The sequence below is a fragment of the Chiloscyllium punctatum genome, chromosome 16, assembly GCF_047496795.1.
Source record: "Chiloscyllium punctatum isolate Juve2018m chromosome 16, sChiPun1.3, whole genome shotgun sequence".
In the NCBI taxonomy this organism is placed as follows: Eukaryota; Metazoa; Chordata; class Chondrichthyes; order Orectolobiformes; family Hemiscylliidae; genus Chiloscyllium; species Chiloscyllium punctatum.
The window spans coordinates 26,273,437-26,287,745 of record NC_092754.1 but is presented as its reverse complement, the minus strand read 5'-3'; the positions used below and the strand labels follow the sequence as shown (position 1 = coordinate 26,287,745).

General features: G+C 39.3%; 1 protein-coding gene across 3 annotated transcripts in view; it reads right to left on the bottom strand.

Moving 5' to 3' along the window:
- Positions 1–14,309, bottom strand: part of capzb (capping actin protein of muscle Z-line subunit beta) — a 123,152-nt gene that overhangs the window by 25,376 nt on the left and 83,467 nt on the right. For all 3 annotated transcript variants that reach the window (XR_011962704.1, XM_072586525.1, XM_072586526.1), the window contains exons 4-6: positions 12,354–12,467; positions 5,809–5,950; positions 3,491–3,607 (exon numbers count right to left, since the gene is read on the bottom strand). Coding sequence is in view for 2 of the 3 variants with exons in the window: in XM_072586525.1 (XP_072442626.1) it covers positions 3,491–3,607; positions 5,809–5,950; positions 12,354–12,467 (373 nt within the window). In the remaining variant the exon portion in view is untranslated. The remainder of the gene's footprint in view (positions 1–3,490; positions 3,608–5,808; positions 5,951–12,353; positions 12,468–14,309) is intronic.

Genomic DNA, 14,309 nt, shown 5'->3' with positions numbered 1-14,309 from the left:
GTCCCACTGAAAACAAAATTTGTTATATATGCTTCTGAGCAGATAGATTCAGCAATACAGCAGGGAAAAAGACTCTTTGCTCCAACCAAACTAAACAGAATCCCAAACTAAACTGATCCCACCTGCCTGCGTTTGACCCATATCCCTCCAAACATTATTTCTTCCCAGGCTCCCTGGAATGAAACTTGATAAATATTGAGATCAGTCATATTGGTATTATATGAGAATCTTTCATAACTTCCACAGGTATGTTAAAAGACAATCTTAACACATTTTTCATGTCAATTATGTGTTATCTTGTGCAGTAACTGAAAGCAAGAAGTTAAAAGTGCCTAAATGGACAATAGATTGAATTTAATCCTTTACACAACTGACAGCAAGCAGTACAAAACATCCATTTTCCCTGAACAATGTTTTTATTGGCAAGATCCACAGTTCAGCAGTAATTATGATTCTTGGCTTTCTTCTTTGAGAAATTAGAATGTTTACGCTACACTTCTATAAAATATTTACACCACACAGAGTTTCACTGACATTTTAAAAGCTTTATAACTTAACTCTTCAGGATTCAAAAATGTTTAATGTAGTTTTCCACTTTACAATAAACAGATGATATTTTCCAGATGTTATTAAACAGTAAATATGACCATTCTTTCATCTTTTGATATGTATCTTAGTGAACATTACAAGCCATTTTCCAATACAATGGATAATTACAACCAATTTTTTGCCCTGATTCCAGTCATGATATATTATAAACATTCAAAAACAAAATTTTACTGTTCGTGTAAACCATATAGGAACTACATCACATTTTCTTCCAAAATGCAACCAGCTATTTAGCAAATCAAGATTTTAATGTACATTTTATGAATTAATCTTTCAAACCACTCATTCTGACAGCTGCACTTTTTATCTCCAACATCCTCAATAAGGCTGTGCTAATTTCCTTTCAAATCCACTTTGCAACACGTCAGCAAAGGTTTGGTGCTTAATCTTGCCCTTATACAGCATCACATCACTTTTCAACTTCCTTGATATCACTCAATATTTAATTTTGACCATTAGTCAAATTGAAACAGCTAATTGAGCTTACTCATATTACCTGAACTATGTATTAATGATAGTTGTTTGGTAATCTCACCTATTCCTTTCCAAACAATTGCTCAGGTTACTTTAAATTTGGATGACACAAAAAAACATTTAAAGCTTCATATTTTACTTTCCAGACTTTGAAACAAAGTCTTTCAATAGAATAGCTCTACCAAAAATGCTTTCACCCAAATATTTCAAAACTGTGCAAAGATGAATTTTCATTCACAAACTTCTTTGGCCTTCTAAAGGCATAAGTAATAAGCGTAAAGTATGTGGAATAGTTAAGTATTAATTACACAGGTTATTAAAAGTTACATGGAATATGAACCAACACTTAAAATGTAATACATTTAGCAAACAAAAATTGTTCCAAGAGTAAGAGGTTCAAATGATGCATGAACAAATGTTTGAAGTTAGCATGACCAAATAGAAAATGCTAGGAGAACGTAAGGACTGCAGATGCTGGAGATCAGAGTCGAGAGTGTGGTGCTGGAAAAGCACAGCCAGTCAGGCAGCATCCTGAGGGCTCATTCCTGATGAAGGGCTTATGCCCAAAACATTGATTCTTCTGCTCCTCGGATGCTGTCTGACCGGCTGTGCTTTTCCAGCACCACACACTCAAAGAGAAAATGCTGTCAAAAGGAAAAAAAGCATTCAGTACCCTTGACAGAGTAGAAAAGCAAAGAAGTTATCACAAACCTACTGGTTTGAGCTCTGATGGCGTACCATGTTCAATTCTGGTACCATATATGAAGGATGTCAAAGAGGTTTACCAGAACAGTACCAGAACTGAAGAACTTCAGCTATGTGGGGAAATGAGAACAGATGATATTGTTCTCCTCACAGCAGAGAAGGTTGACGGGAGATTCAACAGAGGAAACCAAAAACTATGAAGGTTTGTGATAGAATATATAGTGACAAAATGTTTTCACTGGCAGAAGGGCCAGTTATTAAAGGACGCAAATTTGAGATAGTTGGCAAATGAACTGGGACTGGTCGTTTACATAAATGATTTGGATGAGAATACAGGAGGCATAGTTAGTAAATTTGAAGATGACACCAAAATTGGAGGTGTAGTGAACAATGAAGGAGGTTACCTCAGAGTGCAATGGGATCTTGATCAGATGGGCCAATAGACTGAGGAGTGGCAGATGGAATTTAATTTACATAAATGAGAGATTCTGTGTTTTGGAAAGGCAAATCAGGGCAGGATCTATACACTCAATGGTAAGGTCCTGGGGAGTGTTACTGAACAAAAAGACCTTGGAGTACAGTTCTTTAAAAGTGGAGTCGTAGGTAGACAAGATTGCGAAGATGATGTTTAGTATGCTTGCCATTATTGGTAAGAGCACGGAGTATAGGAACTGGGAGGTCATGTTGCAGCTGTATAGAACACTGATTAGGCCACTTTGAGAATAGTGTGCAATTCTAGTCTCCCTCCTACAGGAAGGATGTAATGAAACTTGAAAGGGTTCAAAAAAGATTTACAAGGACGTTGCCAGAGTTGGAAGGTTTGAGCTACAGGGAGAGGCTGAATAGGCTGAGACTGTTTTCCCTGGAGCTTCGGAGGCTGAAGGATGACCTTACAGAGGTTTATAAAATCATGAGGGGCATGGATAGGCTAAATAGGTAAGGCCTTTTCCCTGGGTTGGGTGAATCCAAAACTAGAGGCCATAGGTTTAGGGTGAGAGGGGTACGATTTAAAAGCGACCAAAGAGCCAACTTTTTCCCATGCAATGGTGGTGTGTGTATGGAATAAGCTGCCAGAGGAAGTGGTGGAGGCTCAATGAGGTGGGGTTAAATGAGAAGCATCAAAAATGGTGATCACTGAATTAGTCTGCCTGTATATGTTTAACTACAATTGCCTGCCTGTATAAGTATAGCTTAATATGACATAATGTAGTATTCAGCGCAGAACATACAACGTTAGCTGAACAGTTTATCCCCATCTATGGGCATAGTAGAACACACTGAATTGTTAACTATCAGATGTTATTTTATTTTCTAGAGGTAAATTAGGTACAAAAAATCTATCTTAATAAGTACACTGTCAGTGGTGGCCCTAAACCAACATTTAAACCCCAAAGTCACAGAAAACTAAACAAATCAATTTAACTATTGTGTTTTATGTAACACTACCACCCCACACCAAACAAATCAATCCTCACCTACCTAAACCTTAATAGCTTGGCTACAGGCATATCCTGTATTGCCAATTTTCTTAGAAGATATAAAACAACAACTCCTGAATCTTATTTCAGTTGACCAAGCCCCTCTTAATAGAAGGTGAACAGTAACTTTTAAAGTGGAGAAGGCAGGAGAAAATTAGAAGCAAAGGTGTGTAAACTCTAAAAGAATTAACCCAAGGAGGCAGAAGCATGCCACAATAGTCTACCTGTCTGGTCAGACTGCCACCGAGGTTCATTGTGCCAGAGCCAGTCTTGTTTGTCTGTAGCCAAAGCATAACTGTGGAGGTCAGCTTGTAATGAGCGGTACGTCCACTTGATTTCTCCTAGAAATTGAATTAGATATCAAACATCAATTACAAATAAAACACTTCTTTTTCAAATATATTATTGCTTTCCAAGTATAGGATGCTTGGTAACAGGGAATATTCAATATGCAAATAAGTGTATTATATAACGGAAAAATGGATAAGTATTTGAAACAGAGAAAAACAGAGAAACAAAGGGCTCCAATTCAAGTTTTCAAATGGCCACTTTTTATATTATAAACATCTGACAGTCTATAATTATTATAACATTTATAAATTAAGAGTGCGCCAGGTGTAATGCAAGTATATTTGTTTATAAAGCAGTTGATAACTATGCCAGGACCATGAAAACGCTGTACTTTGGTGACAATTATTAGCCCTTCTTCTAATTACAGAAATATGTATACTTCATAATCAGCTTGCATGAACAGCAGAACGTTGTACAAACTCTGTAAATGATAGTTAACAGGCATAGTAAGTTGTGCAGATGGGAACAGGGTGTTACAATGTGACTGAGTAAATGCAGTTCAATATGGGAAGGCATGAAACCATTCAGTTTGGATCAAATAAGTCAAGTTAGAGTAATTACTCATGGTGAAACATTAGGAAATGAAGAGGAGTTTAAGGGTCAGATTTCCCTGTACAAAATTTAAAAAGTTGATACAAAAAAAGCCTTTAACTCAAGGGTCTTGGAATATGGAGTTTCCACATTCCCCCCGTGTCTGCGTGGGTTTCCTCCGGTTGCTCCGGTTTCCTCCCACAGTCCAAAAACGTGCAGGTTAGGTGAATTGGCCATGCTAAATTGCCCGTAGTGTTAGGTGCAGGGGTAAAATGTGGAGGAATGGGTCTGGGTGGGTGTGGACTTGTTGGGCCGAAGGGCCTGTTTCCACAATGTAAGTAATCTAACCTAACCATAAATAAGAGAAAGTGATATGAAGTCTTAGGCAAACCACATCTGAATTCTCATTCAATTACAGATGCCAAACCTTGGGGAACAATAAGTTGGTCTTATAAGGGCATTAGTTTAATTACCATAATAATATAGGGGTTTAAAGGATTATGAACTCAGGTGGTGTAAACCTGGTTTGCATTGCCTAGAATTTTAAAGGTTCAGAAGTGACCTAATCAAGGTATTTAAAATAATAGGAAGATGCAATATGGTATTCAGAGAAAATATTACCTCTGATAGGGAACCAAAAGGACAATTTCCTAAAATTGTAGTTAAGTCAGCTAGTAGTGAAATCAGGAAGCATCTTCCCACAGAAAAAAGTTTTAGCTTATCTGGAACACCCCTTGCTTGAAAGGGCTCAAATAACTGAATAGTTCTCTTCTGTTCCGATGTAACAAGATTTCATGGGAATCACTTTTTTTTCTGCACTACAGTTGTTAAAAATTTTGTTTGTCTGTAATTTTGAACATGCCCATATTTCTGTTTGGCAAACTGGACTACTTCACAGTACATTAGCTGGCAGAAAGGTCAATTTTCAATGTCTTTCACAAATGTTTTAAACAATACATTAACTGTGCATAATCTTGATGGAGTGGCATTCAAGGAAAGACCGACAAACCTCATTCTGCAGTTAACGGTACATGCTCCCAACCTCCCATTTTAAAAGACAATAGAAAAAAGCATTCTAGGTCTGCTATCAGGAGACAAGCTACATTGGCTATGGTACTGCATAGTTATTGTTGGTGACACACAGGACAATGTAAAAATGCATCATGGTGCAGAGAATAGCTTTAGATTACAGTTAATAGTTGACAAATTTTAAAATCAAACTTTTAACCTGGATAGAAATTCCTGAGTTTTCAGCAGATTGTTTTCAAGGGGGTCTGTAGCATGTTGATAATGTTATTGTACTTATAATAAACGAGAGGCTCTCACTCATACTCTGGATACAAGAGGTCAAATTATATCTTGAGAAATGTCAACCCCATTAATGAAAAAAAACTCTCAAATGAAATAATCATAAATTTATCGGATTGGCAGAAAAGTCCACCTTGTTCACTACTTCAGGGCAGGAAATCTGCAATCCTTACCTGGTGTGGCAAATACATGGCTTCATTCAATTGTAGGTAGTTTACCACCATCTTAGCAATTAGGGTCGAACAATAAATGCTGTTCTTGCCAGATTCAGTCACATTTCAAGAATTAACAAAAAAAATTTCAAACTTAACTATCTTGAAACAGAATCTACTAGTTGCCCTTCAAGGTGTACCTGAACTTCCACCACATGTATGGAGTCCCAGCAGCCTTTGATCTTTTTTGATCCATCACCAGCTTTCTTGATGAGTATCACACCAGCAAAACCATGGTCTAAGTCCCAGAGGTAAACAGAAGAGACTCCTCCTTCAAAATATCTGCCAGGCACATGGAAATATTAGTTAACAAATATGTTGACAAGCTTGTGAAGTAGAAACATCTATGCCATTTTCAAGAAAACAAAGTTTGTAAACAGTGCGAGAAAGTATTTGTCCTAATGTGTTGCTCATTTACTGGTCAATTTACTTGTATGGAGAATCACAGCCAGATTGAGTGTATTTTCTGCACCTTGTGCAGGATAGGACATGATGAAGAGTAATCCAGTGTGTGGCCAGTGCTCCTATATTCTGCTTTATAGAAAACACAAATTCTGCTTATGGGCGTACAATCATCCAGAGGAGAAAAATCCATTTTAGAACCACAAAACTTAATAGATTGTTAGGAGTGACAGCAATTCCAACCTCACTTTTTCCAAGTTAACCATAACTAATATGTTCTGGACATGTGACGAGATCACTCAATTTTCACAAGGTATCTAATCTAATCTAAAGGATGCTAAATATGCTGTAAACATAATTAAATGAGAAGCCATAGCAACTTCAGAGTGTGAAGTTACTGTGCACCAACATTTCAGTGCAAGTAAACTGCTATTTCTGAATATCATGGGATAAAGAATCAATGTGGCTTTTGGATTGGAAAGCAAAATGTTCAGAAATTAAACAAAAACAAATTCACTAAATATTAAACAACTTTTTCAGGCAAGTATAATATTTTTTATTAATATGTGACTTCTTAACAGCAGCACAGACAAATGTACAGAACAAACCAACTAGTTATAGAATCATAGAGATGTACAGCTTGGAAACAGACCCTTTGGTCCAACCCGTCCATGCCGACCAGATATCTCAACCTAATCTAGTCCCACCTGCCAGCACCCGTCCCATATCCCTCCAAACCCTTCCGATTCATATACCCATCCAAATGTCTCTTAAATGTTGCAGTAGTAACAGCCTCCACCACATCCTCTGGCAGCTCATTCCATACACGTACCACCCTCTATGTGAAAAAGTTGCCCCGTAGGTCTCTTTTATATCTTTCCCTTCTCACCCTAAACCTATGCCCTCTAGTTCTGGACTCCCCGACCCCAGGGAAAAGACTTTGTCTATGTACCCTAGCAATGTCCCTCATGATTTTGTAAACCTCTAAGGTCACCCCTCAGCCTCCGACACTCCAGGGAGAACAGCCCCAGCCTGTTCAGCCTCTCCCTGTAGCTCAGATCCTCCAACCCTGGCAACATCCTTGTAAATCTTTTCTGAACACTTTCAAGTTTCACAATATCTTTCCAATAGGAAGGAGACCAGAATTGCATGCAATATTCCAACAGTGGCCTAACCAATGTCCTGTACAGCTGCAACATGACCTCCTAAATCCTGTACTCAAAACTCTGACCAATAAAGAAAAGCATACCAAACGCCTTCTTCACTACCCTATCTACCTGCGACTCCACTTTCAAGGAGCTATGAACCTGCACTCCAAGGTCTCTTTGTTCAGCAACAATCCCTAGGACCTTACCATTAAGTGTATAAGTACTGCTAAGATTTGCTTTTCCAAAATGCAGCATCTCGCATTTATCTGAATTAAACTCCATCTGCCACTTCTCAGCCCATTGGCCCATCTGGTCCAGATCCTGTTGTAATCTGAGGTAACCCTCTTTGCTGTCCACTACACCTCCAATTTTGGTGTCATCTGCAAACTTACTAACTGTACCTCTTACGCTCGCATCCAAATCATTTATGTAAATGACAAAAAGTAGAGAGCCCAGCCCCAATCCTTGTGGCACTCCACTGGTCACAGGCCTCCAGTCTGGAACACAACCCTCCACCACTACCCTCTGTCTTCTATCTTTTGAGCCAGTTCTGTATCCAAATGGCTAGTTCTCCCTGTATTCCATGAGATCTAACCTTGCTAATCAGTCTTCCATGGGGAACCTTGTCAAACGCCTTAATCAAGTCCATCTAGATCACATCTATCGCTCTGCCCGCATCAATTCTCTTTGTTACTTCTTCAAAAAACTCAATCAAGTTTGTGAGACATGATTTCCCACGCACAAAGTCATGTTGACTATCTCTAATCAATCCTTGCCTTTCCAAAACATGTACATTCTGTCCCTCAGGATTCCCTCCAACAACTTGCCCACCACTGAGGTCAGGCTCACTGGTCTATAGTTCCCCGGCTTGTCCTTACCACTCTTCTTAAACAGTGGCACCACATTTGCCAATCTCCAGTCTTCTGGCACCTCACCTGTGACCATCGATGATACAAATATCTCAGCAAGAGGCCCAGCAATCACTTCTCTAGCTTTCCACAGAGTTCTCGGGTACACCTAATCAGATTTATCCACCTTTACCCATTTCAAGACATCCAGCATTTCCTCCTCTGTAATCTGGACATTTTGCGAGATGTCACCATCTATTTCCCTACAGTCTATATCTTCCATATCCTTTTCCACACTAAATATTGATGCAAAATACTCATTTAGTATCTCTCCCATTTTCTGCAGCTCCACACAAAGGCCGCCTTGCTGATCTTTGAGGGGCCCTACTCACTCCCTAGTTACTCTTTTGTCCTTAATGTATTTGTAAAAGCCCTTTGGATTCTCCTTAATTCTATTTGCCAAAGCTATCTCATGTCCCCTTTTTGCCCTCCTGATTTCCCTCTTAAGTATACTTCTACTTCCTTTATACTAAGGATTCACTCAATCTATCCTGTCTATACCTGACATATGCTTCCTTCGTTTTCTTAACCAAACCCTCAATTTCTTTAGTCATCCAGCATTCCTATACCTACCAGCTTTTCCTTTCACCCTGACAGGAATGTACTCTCTCTGGATTCTCGTTATCTCATTTCTGAAGGCTTCCCATTTTCCAGCCGTCCCTTTACCTGCGAGCATCTGCCCCCAGTCAGCTTTTGAACTTTCTTGCCTAATACTGTCAAAATTGGCCTTTCTCCAATTTAGAACATCAACTTTTAGATCTCGTCTATCCTTTTCCATCACTATTTTAAACTGAATAGAATTATGGTCGCTGGCCCCAAAGTGCTCCCCCCACTGACACCTCAGTCACCTGCTCTGCCTTATTTCCCAAGGGATTTCTCAAGTTTTGCACCTTCTCTCGTAGGTACATCCATGTACTGAATCAGAAAATTTCATGTACGCACTTAACAAATTCCTCTCCATCTAAACCTTTAACACTATGGCAGTCCCAGTCTATGTTTGGAAAGTTAAAATCCCCTACCATAACCACCCTATTATTCTTACAGATAGCTGCGATTTCCTTACAAGTTTGTTTCTCAATTTCCCTCTGACTATTAGGGGGTCTATAATACAATCCCAATAAGGTGATCATCCTTTTTTTTATTTCTCAGTTCCACCCAAATAACTTCCCTGGATGTATTTCTGGGAATATCCTCCCTCAGCGCAGCTGTAATGCTATCCCTTATCAAAAATGCAACTCCCCCTCCTCTCTTGCCTCCCTTTCTATCCTTCCTGTAGCATGTGTATCCTGGAACATTAAGCTGCCAGTCCTGCCCATCCCTGAGCCATGTTTCTGTAATTGCAATGATATCCCAGTCCCATGTTCCTAACCATGCCGTGAGTTCATCTGCCTTCCCCGTTAGGCCCCTTGCATTAATAAATGCAGTTTATTAGTCCTACCTTGTCCCTGCCTGTCCCAACTGTTTGACTCACTTCTGTTCTCAACTGTACCAGTCTCAGATTGATCTCTTTCCTCACTATCTCCCTGGGTCCCATTCCCCCCCCCCGGCCCCTGCCACTTTACTAGTTTAAATCCTCCCAAGCAGCTCTAGCAAATTTCCCTGCCAGTATATTAGTTCTTGAAAGAAGCTTCAATTTACTGAGTATTTTTAAATTCCACAATACAAGACAGAAGCACCAAGGGGGCATGGAAAATAGGGCTCAGCTGAGCAATGTGAAAGTCTGGAATTGATCTACTTAGGCTATGAGATTAAAGAAACATTGTTTGCATGACCCATAGGCCACTGATAAACAAAATGCATCTCAAACATTTACTCTCAAAATTAATTTAGGGCCATCCTTTAAGATTTTGCTTCCTGGTATAATGGAATGCATCTTAGTATTATTGGCCTAAGGAATCATTGTAATGAGCCAAGACCCACACATCTGGGTTTGACATGGATTGTATAAGTTCACGAGCGCATAGATGTATGGAGACACAGTCAACTACAAACTCACTACCACTTCTCTCACACACAGATACACTGTTTCTTCATTGTTATTCGGCAAAAGTTCTAGAATTCCCTGCCCAACAGGACTGTGGGGGTAGGTTCATCTCTCAGACTGCAGCGGTTCAAAAATGTAATTCATCACTGACTTCACAGGGGCAACGAAAGTTGGATAATGATGAATACTGACCTTAACAGTGACTCCCACATCAAGAAAATAAAAATAAAAATGAAAATAAATGAAATAATTAGCCTGTGATTAAGTAGCTTTTTAAATTGTTTTACTTTATACAACTGCTGCTTGGTGAATAAGCTATGGAAAGATTGCAGCATTACAGGGATGGAAAAATCTGTTATGCATTAAACTCTAGGGAGAACACTGGCAGGATACAGCACATCTTAAATGCATAATAGTATTGTATAACATAATAATGGTGCTTTGTCAAATGCCAGATTTTGGAGACCCCTCCTCACTAAACAAAAAAATTAACTTGAATACGAAAAGCCTACCAGAGGGCAGAGCAATTTTCAGCTTTTATAGACAAGCCCTGTTCCTTGTAAAATATGCAAACCATGTACTGGATGACTCAAAGTCTGTTTTTACTTATTTTGTAACCCTATTTCCTTACAAATCAGTTTAGTTTGAATCAAATACCCCCTGGATAGAATCTAAATTTCAATTGCTGTTGTATTTTTTTAAAAAAAATAGTTTGTTAGCAACTAGATTTTCAATGACTGCATGAAATCTTAAAAGTGCTAAGGTTCACTTCATAGTTCGTATGCTTAAATAAGAGGGGTGAAAATTTATGCCCCAGGACGCAAGCACATGACCATGAAGCATCCAAATTTTTTATTATCTGCAGGTGATTGTTTTTTGGATGCGTTTTTAAATCAAGGCTCCTTTTCTATCACAAAATCATAAATAGGGCTGTTTGCTGACAATTTTATATTTTCAATTCCACTCACTCCCTTTGATAATAATGTGGCATGCGGTAATCTATAGTGACTGGTTAAAGTTTTGGTTTAAATTCTAGAAAAATGACCATCTTCAACCAGAAAACCACCTGCCTTCCAACCTTTGAAATCAACATCATCATAAAATTTCCCACCAATGTCTTGGGTGTTACTACTGACCAAACATTTCTCTGGAACAGCGGATATTTTAGTATGGCTGCAACAGCTAGGCAGAGGCAAGGTAATCTACAATGAATTGCTTATTCCTCAAAGCATACTCACCACCTACAAATTAAGTCAGGTGGGATATGCTTCACTTAGCTCCAAGATAGCTTCTTGCACATTAGTGTGGCTCTAACACCATCGCTGATAAAAACAGCCCTTGACGTCATGAATTTCATATTCATCACCTTATCACCAATGCACAGTGGCTCAGTATATACTGCACACCACATACATTGCAGTAAGTCACCAACCTTCCTTCAAGAACATCTCAAGACTTGCAGTCTCTCCCACCAAAGAGGTCAAGATATTACAGAAACCCTATCATCTCCAACTTAAGTCACACCTCATTTAAAATTGGAAGCATACTGCCAGTCTTTTATCATCACTGGATCCAAATCGCAGAATTTCCCACCTTGTAATGTCATGGGGGTCTTATCACCACAAGGACTGCATTGATTCAAGGAGTGTAGATGGCCCATTTCCCAAGGACAAATAAAGAAAGCAAGATTTCAACTTTCATTGCAAAACAAATGGAGTAGGATGGGAACAACTCAATTCCCAACAGATGACTGAATCAACAAACAAACCATATCTTCATGCTTTTTGCTTCTCTGCTGAGATCATAATTGGCATCCTTTTATTCCAGCCAAGTCAGTCATCTGAAGCAACTTTTGGACAGTTTTTAACATTATAAACTGTTTTGAAAAAACAGATGGAATCGCTGTACACTGAGACCAGGAACTCATATGGGCCTTGAGGGGACATAACCAGTATCCAGGTTCAATGCATTTGGACAGTCCACTGTAGAATTTAGAAGAAATTCCAGATAACATTTTAAGAATTCTCCCATTCAGCAGCTACAATCTAAAATCAGCTTCATTCCAGGTAATCATTTGAAATTTATGTCACAAATTAAAAAGGTACTAATTTGAAGATAATTCTAAGATTAAACAGATGGACCAAATGAAAATGATGTTTAAAACAATTGATAAATGTCTGGTTAAATTCAGACCTACTGGATTAAATGTGGGAAAAATATTATTAACTGAGCGTAAGACTTACAGGTCTCGGTACTGATCAAATGCTTTGTTGGCTTCAACTTCCAGTTTTCGCAAGCGAGCTGATGGCATGGCACCATCCTCCAGGGGAGGATCATATTTATTACTCCATGGTGACCTGAGAGAGAAAGAAGTACAACAATTAGAAACATTGGCATTATGAGCACTTTGTTTACTTTAGAACAAAAACCTGCAGATCATCCAATAAATCAGTAATACACAGAAACCAGTCTTTAGCCAATTTGATTCACTCCACGTGATATCAAGAAACAGTTGAAAGCACTGAATACTGCAACATTCCAGCAATAGTACTGAAGAATTGTCCTCCGGAACTTGCCGCACCCCTAGCTAAGCTGTTCGTCTGTTTACAAAACTGGCATCTACCAGACTGTTCTGCAGTCTATCTCCATGTAAATAACATTTGCCTCCTCCTCTTCTTGCCGGAGTGCATATTGGCACTTCACTAGTTACAGGTTGTCATCTTGCAAATGCATCATTACAAATAATATAAGTCCTGTACATAGAAAGCAGGTTAAATCCAACCTGGCCAATTATCACCCTATCAGTCTAGTAAAGTGATGGCAAGTGTCATCAAGCTGTACCTGCTCAGCAACGCCCAGTTTGGGTTCCACCAGGGACACTCAGCTCTTGACTTCATTATAGCCTTGGTTTAAATATGGACAAAAAGAGCTGAATTCCAGAGGTGAGGTGAGGTGAGATGAGATAAGAGTGACTGCCCTCAACAGCAAGGCTGCATTCCATCAAGTGTGGCATCAAGAAGTCCTAGCAAAACTGGAATCAATGGGTGGCAAACTGTCCATTGGTTGGAGTCATATCTGACACATAGGAAAATGGACGTGGTTGTTGGAGATCAGTCATCGCAGCTTCAGGACTTCTCTGTAGGAGTTCCTCAGGATATTGTCTTTGGCCCTATCATCTTCTACTGCTTCATTAATTACCTTCTCTCCATCATAAGGTCAGAAGTGGGGATGTTCGCCGATAATTGCATAATGTTCAGCACCATTTGCAATGCCTTGGATACTAAGGCAGTCCATGCTCAAATGCAGCAAGATCTGGACAATATCCAGGCTTGGGCTGACAAGTGGTAAGTAACATTTGAACCACACAAATGCTTCGCTATGACCATTACCAACAACAGACAGTCAAACCATTATCCCCTGACGTTCATTGGTGTTACCATCACTGAATCTTCTACTATCAATACCCTGGGTGTTATCATTGACCAGAAACTCAACTGGACTCACCACATAAACACAGCGGTTCAGAAAGGTACTACTTTCTCAAGGGCAAATAGGGAAGGGCAATAAATGCTGGTCATCCACCAATGCCCTCAACCCACAATGAGTTTTTAAAAAATTATTTGTAATGATGCATTTGCAGGATGACAACCTGTAACTAGTGAAGTGCCAGAATCCTGTGAGCATCTTTGGTCTCTTTATCAAAGGAAAGATATACAGGCATTGAAGGCAGTCCTGAGAAGGTTCACTGGGCTAATCCAGGATATAGAGGGATACTTCTTACGAGGAGAGATTGAATAGTTTGGGCCTGGACTCCCTGAAGTTTAGAAGAATGAGAAGTGACCCTATTGAAACGTTTAAGATTCACAGAGGGCTTGATAGAGTAGATGTGGATAGGTTTGTTTGCCCTTGTAGGAGGGTTTACAACCAGAAGGCATAATCTTAGAGTAAGAGCTCACCCATTTAAGACAGAGATGAGAAAGAATTTCTTCTCTCAGAGCCGAGCAAATAGTGGAATTTGTTATTACAGAGCGCTGTCAAGTTGAGTCATTAAAAATCTCTCTGCCTCAGCCTTGAATGTTCTTAATTAGCAAATGAATCAAAAGACAGGGTTAAGAGAAAGCATTGTAGAGTTGAGGATCATCAGATTAGTCATGACTTCATTGATTGACAGAGCAGACATGATGGGTGGAATGGACAAC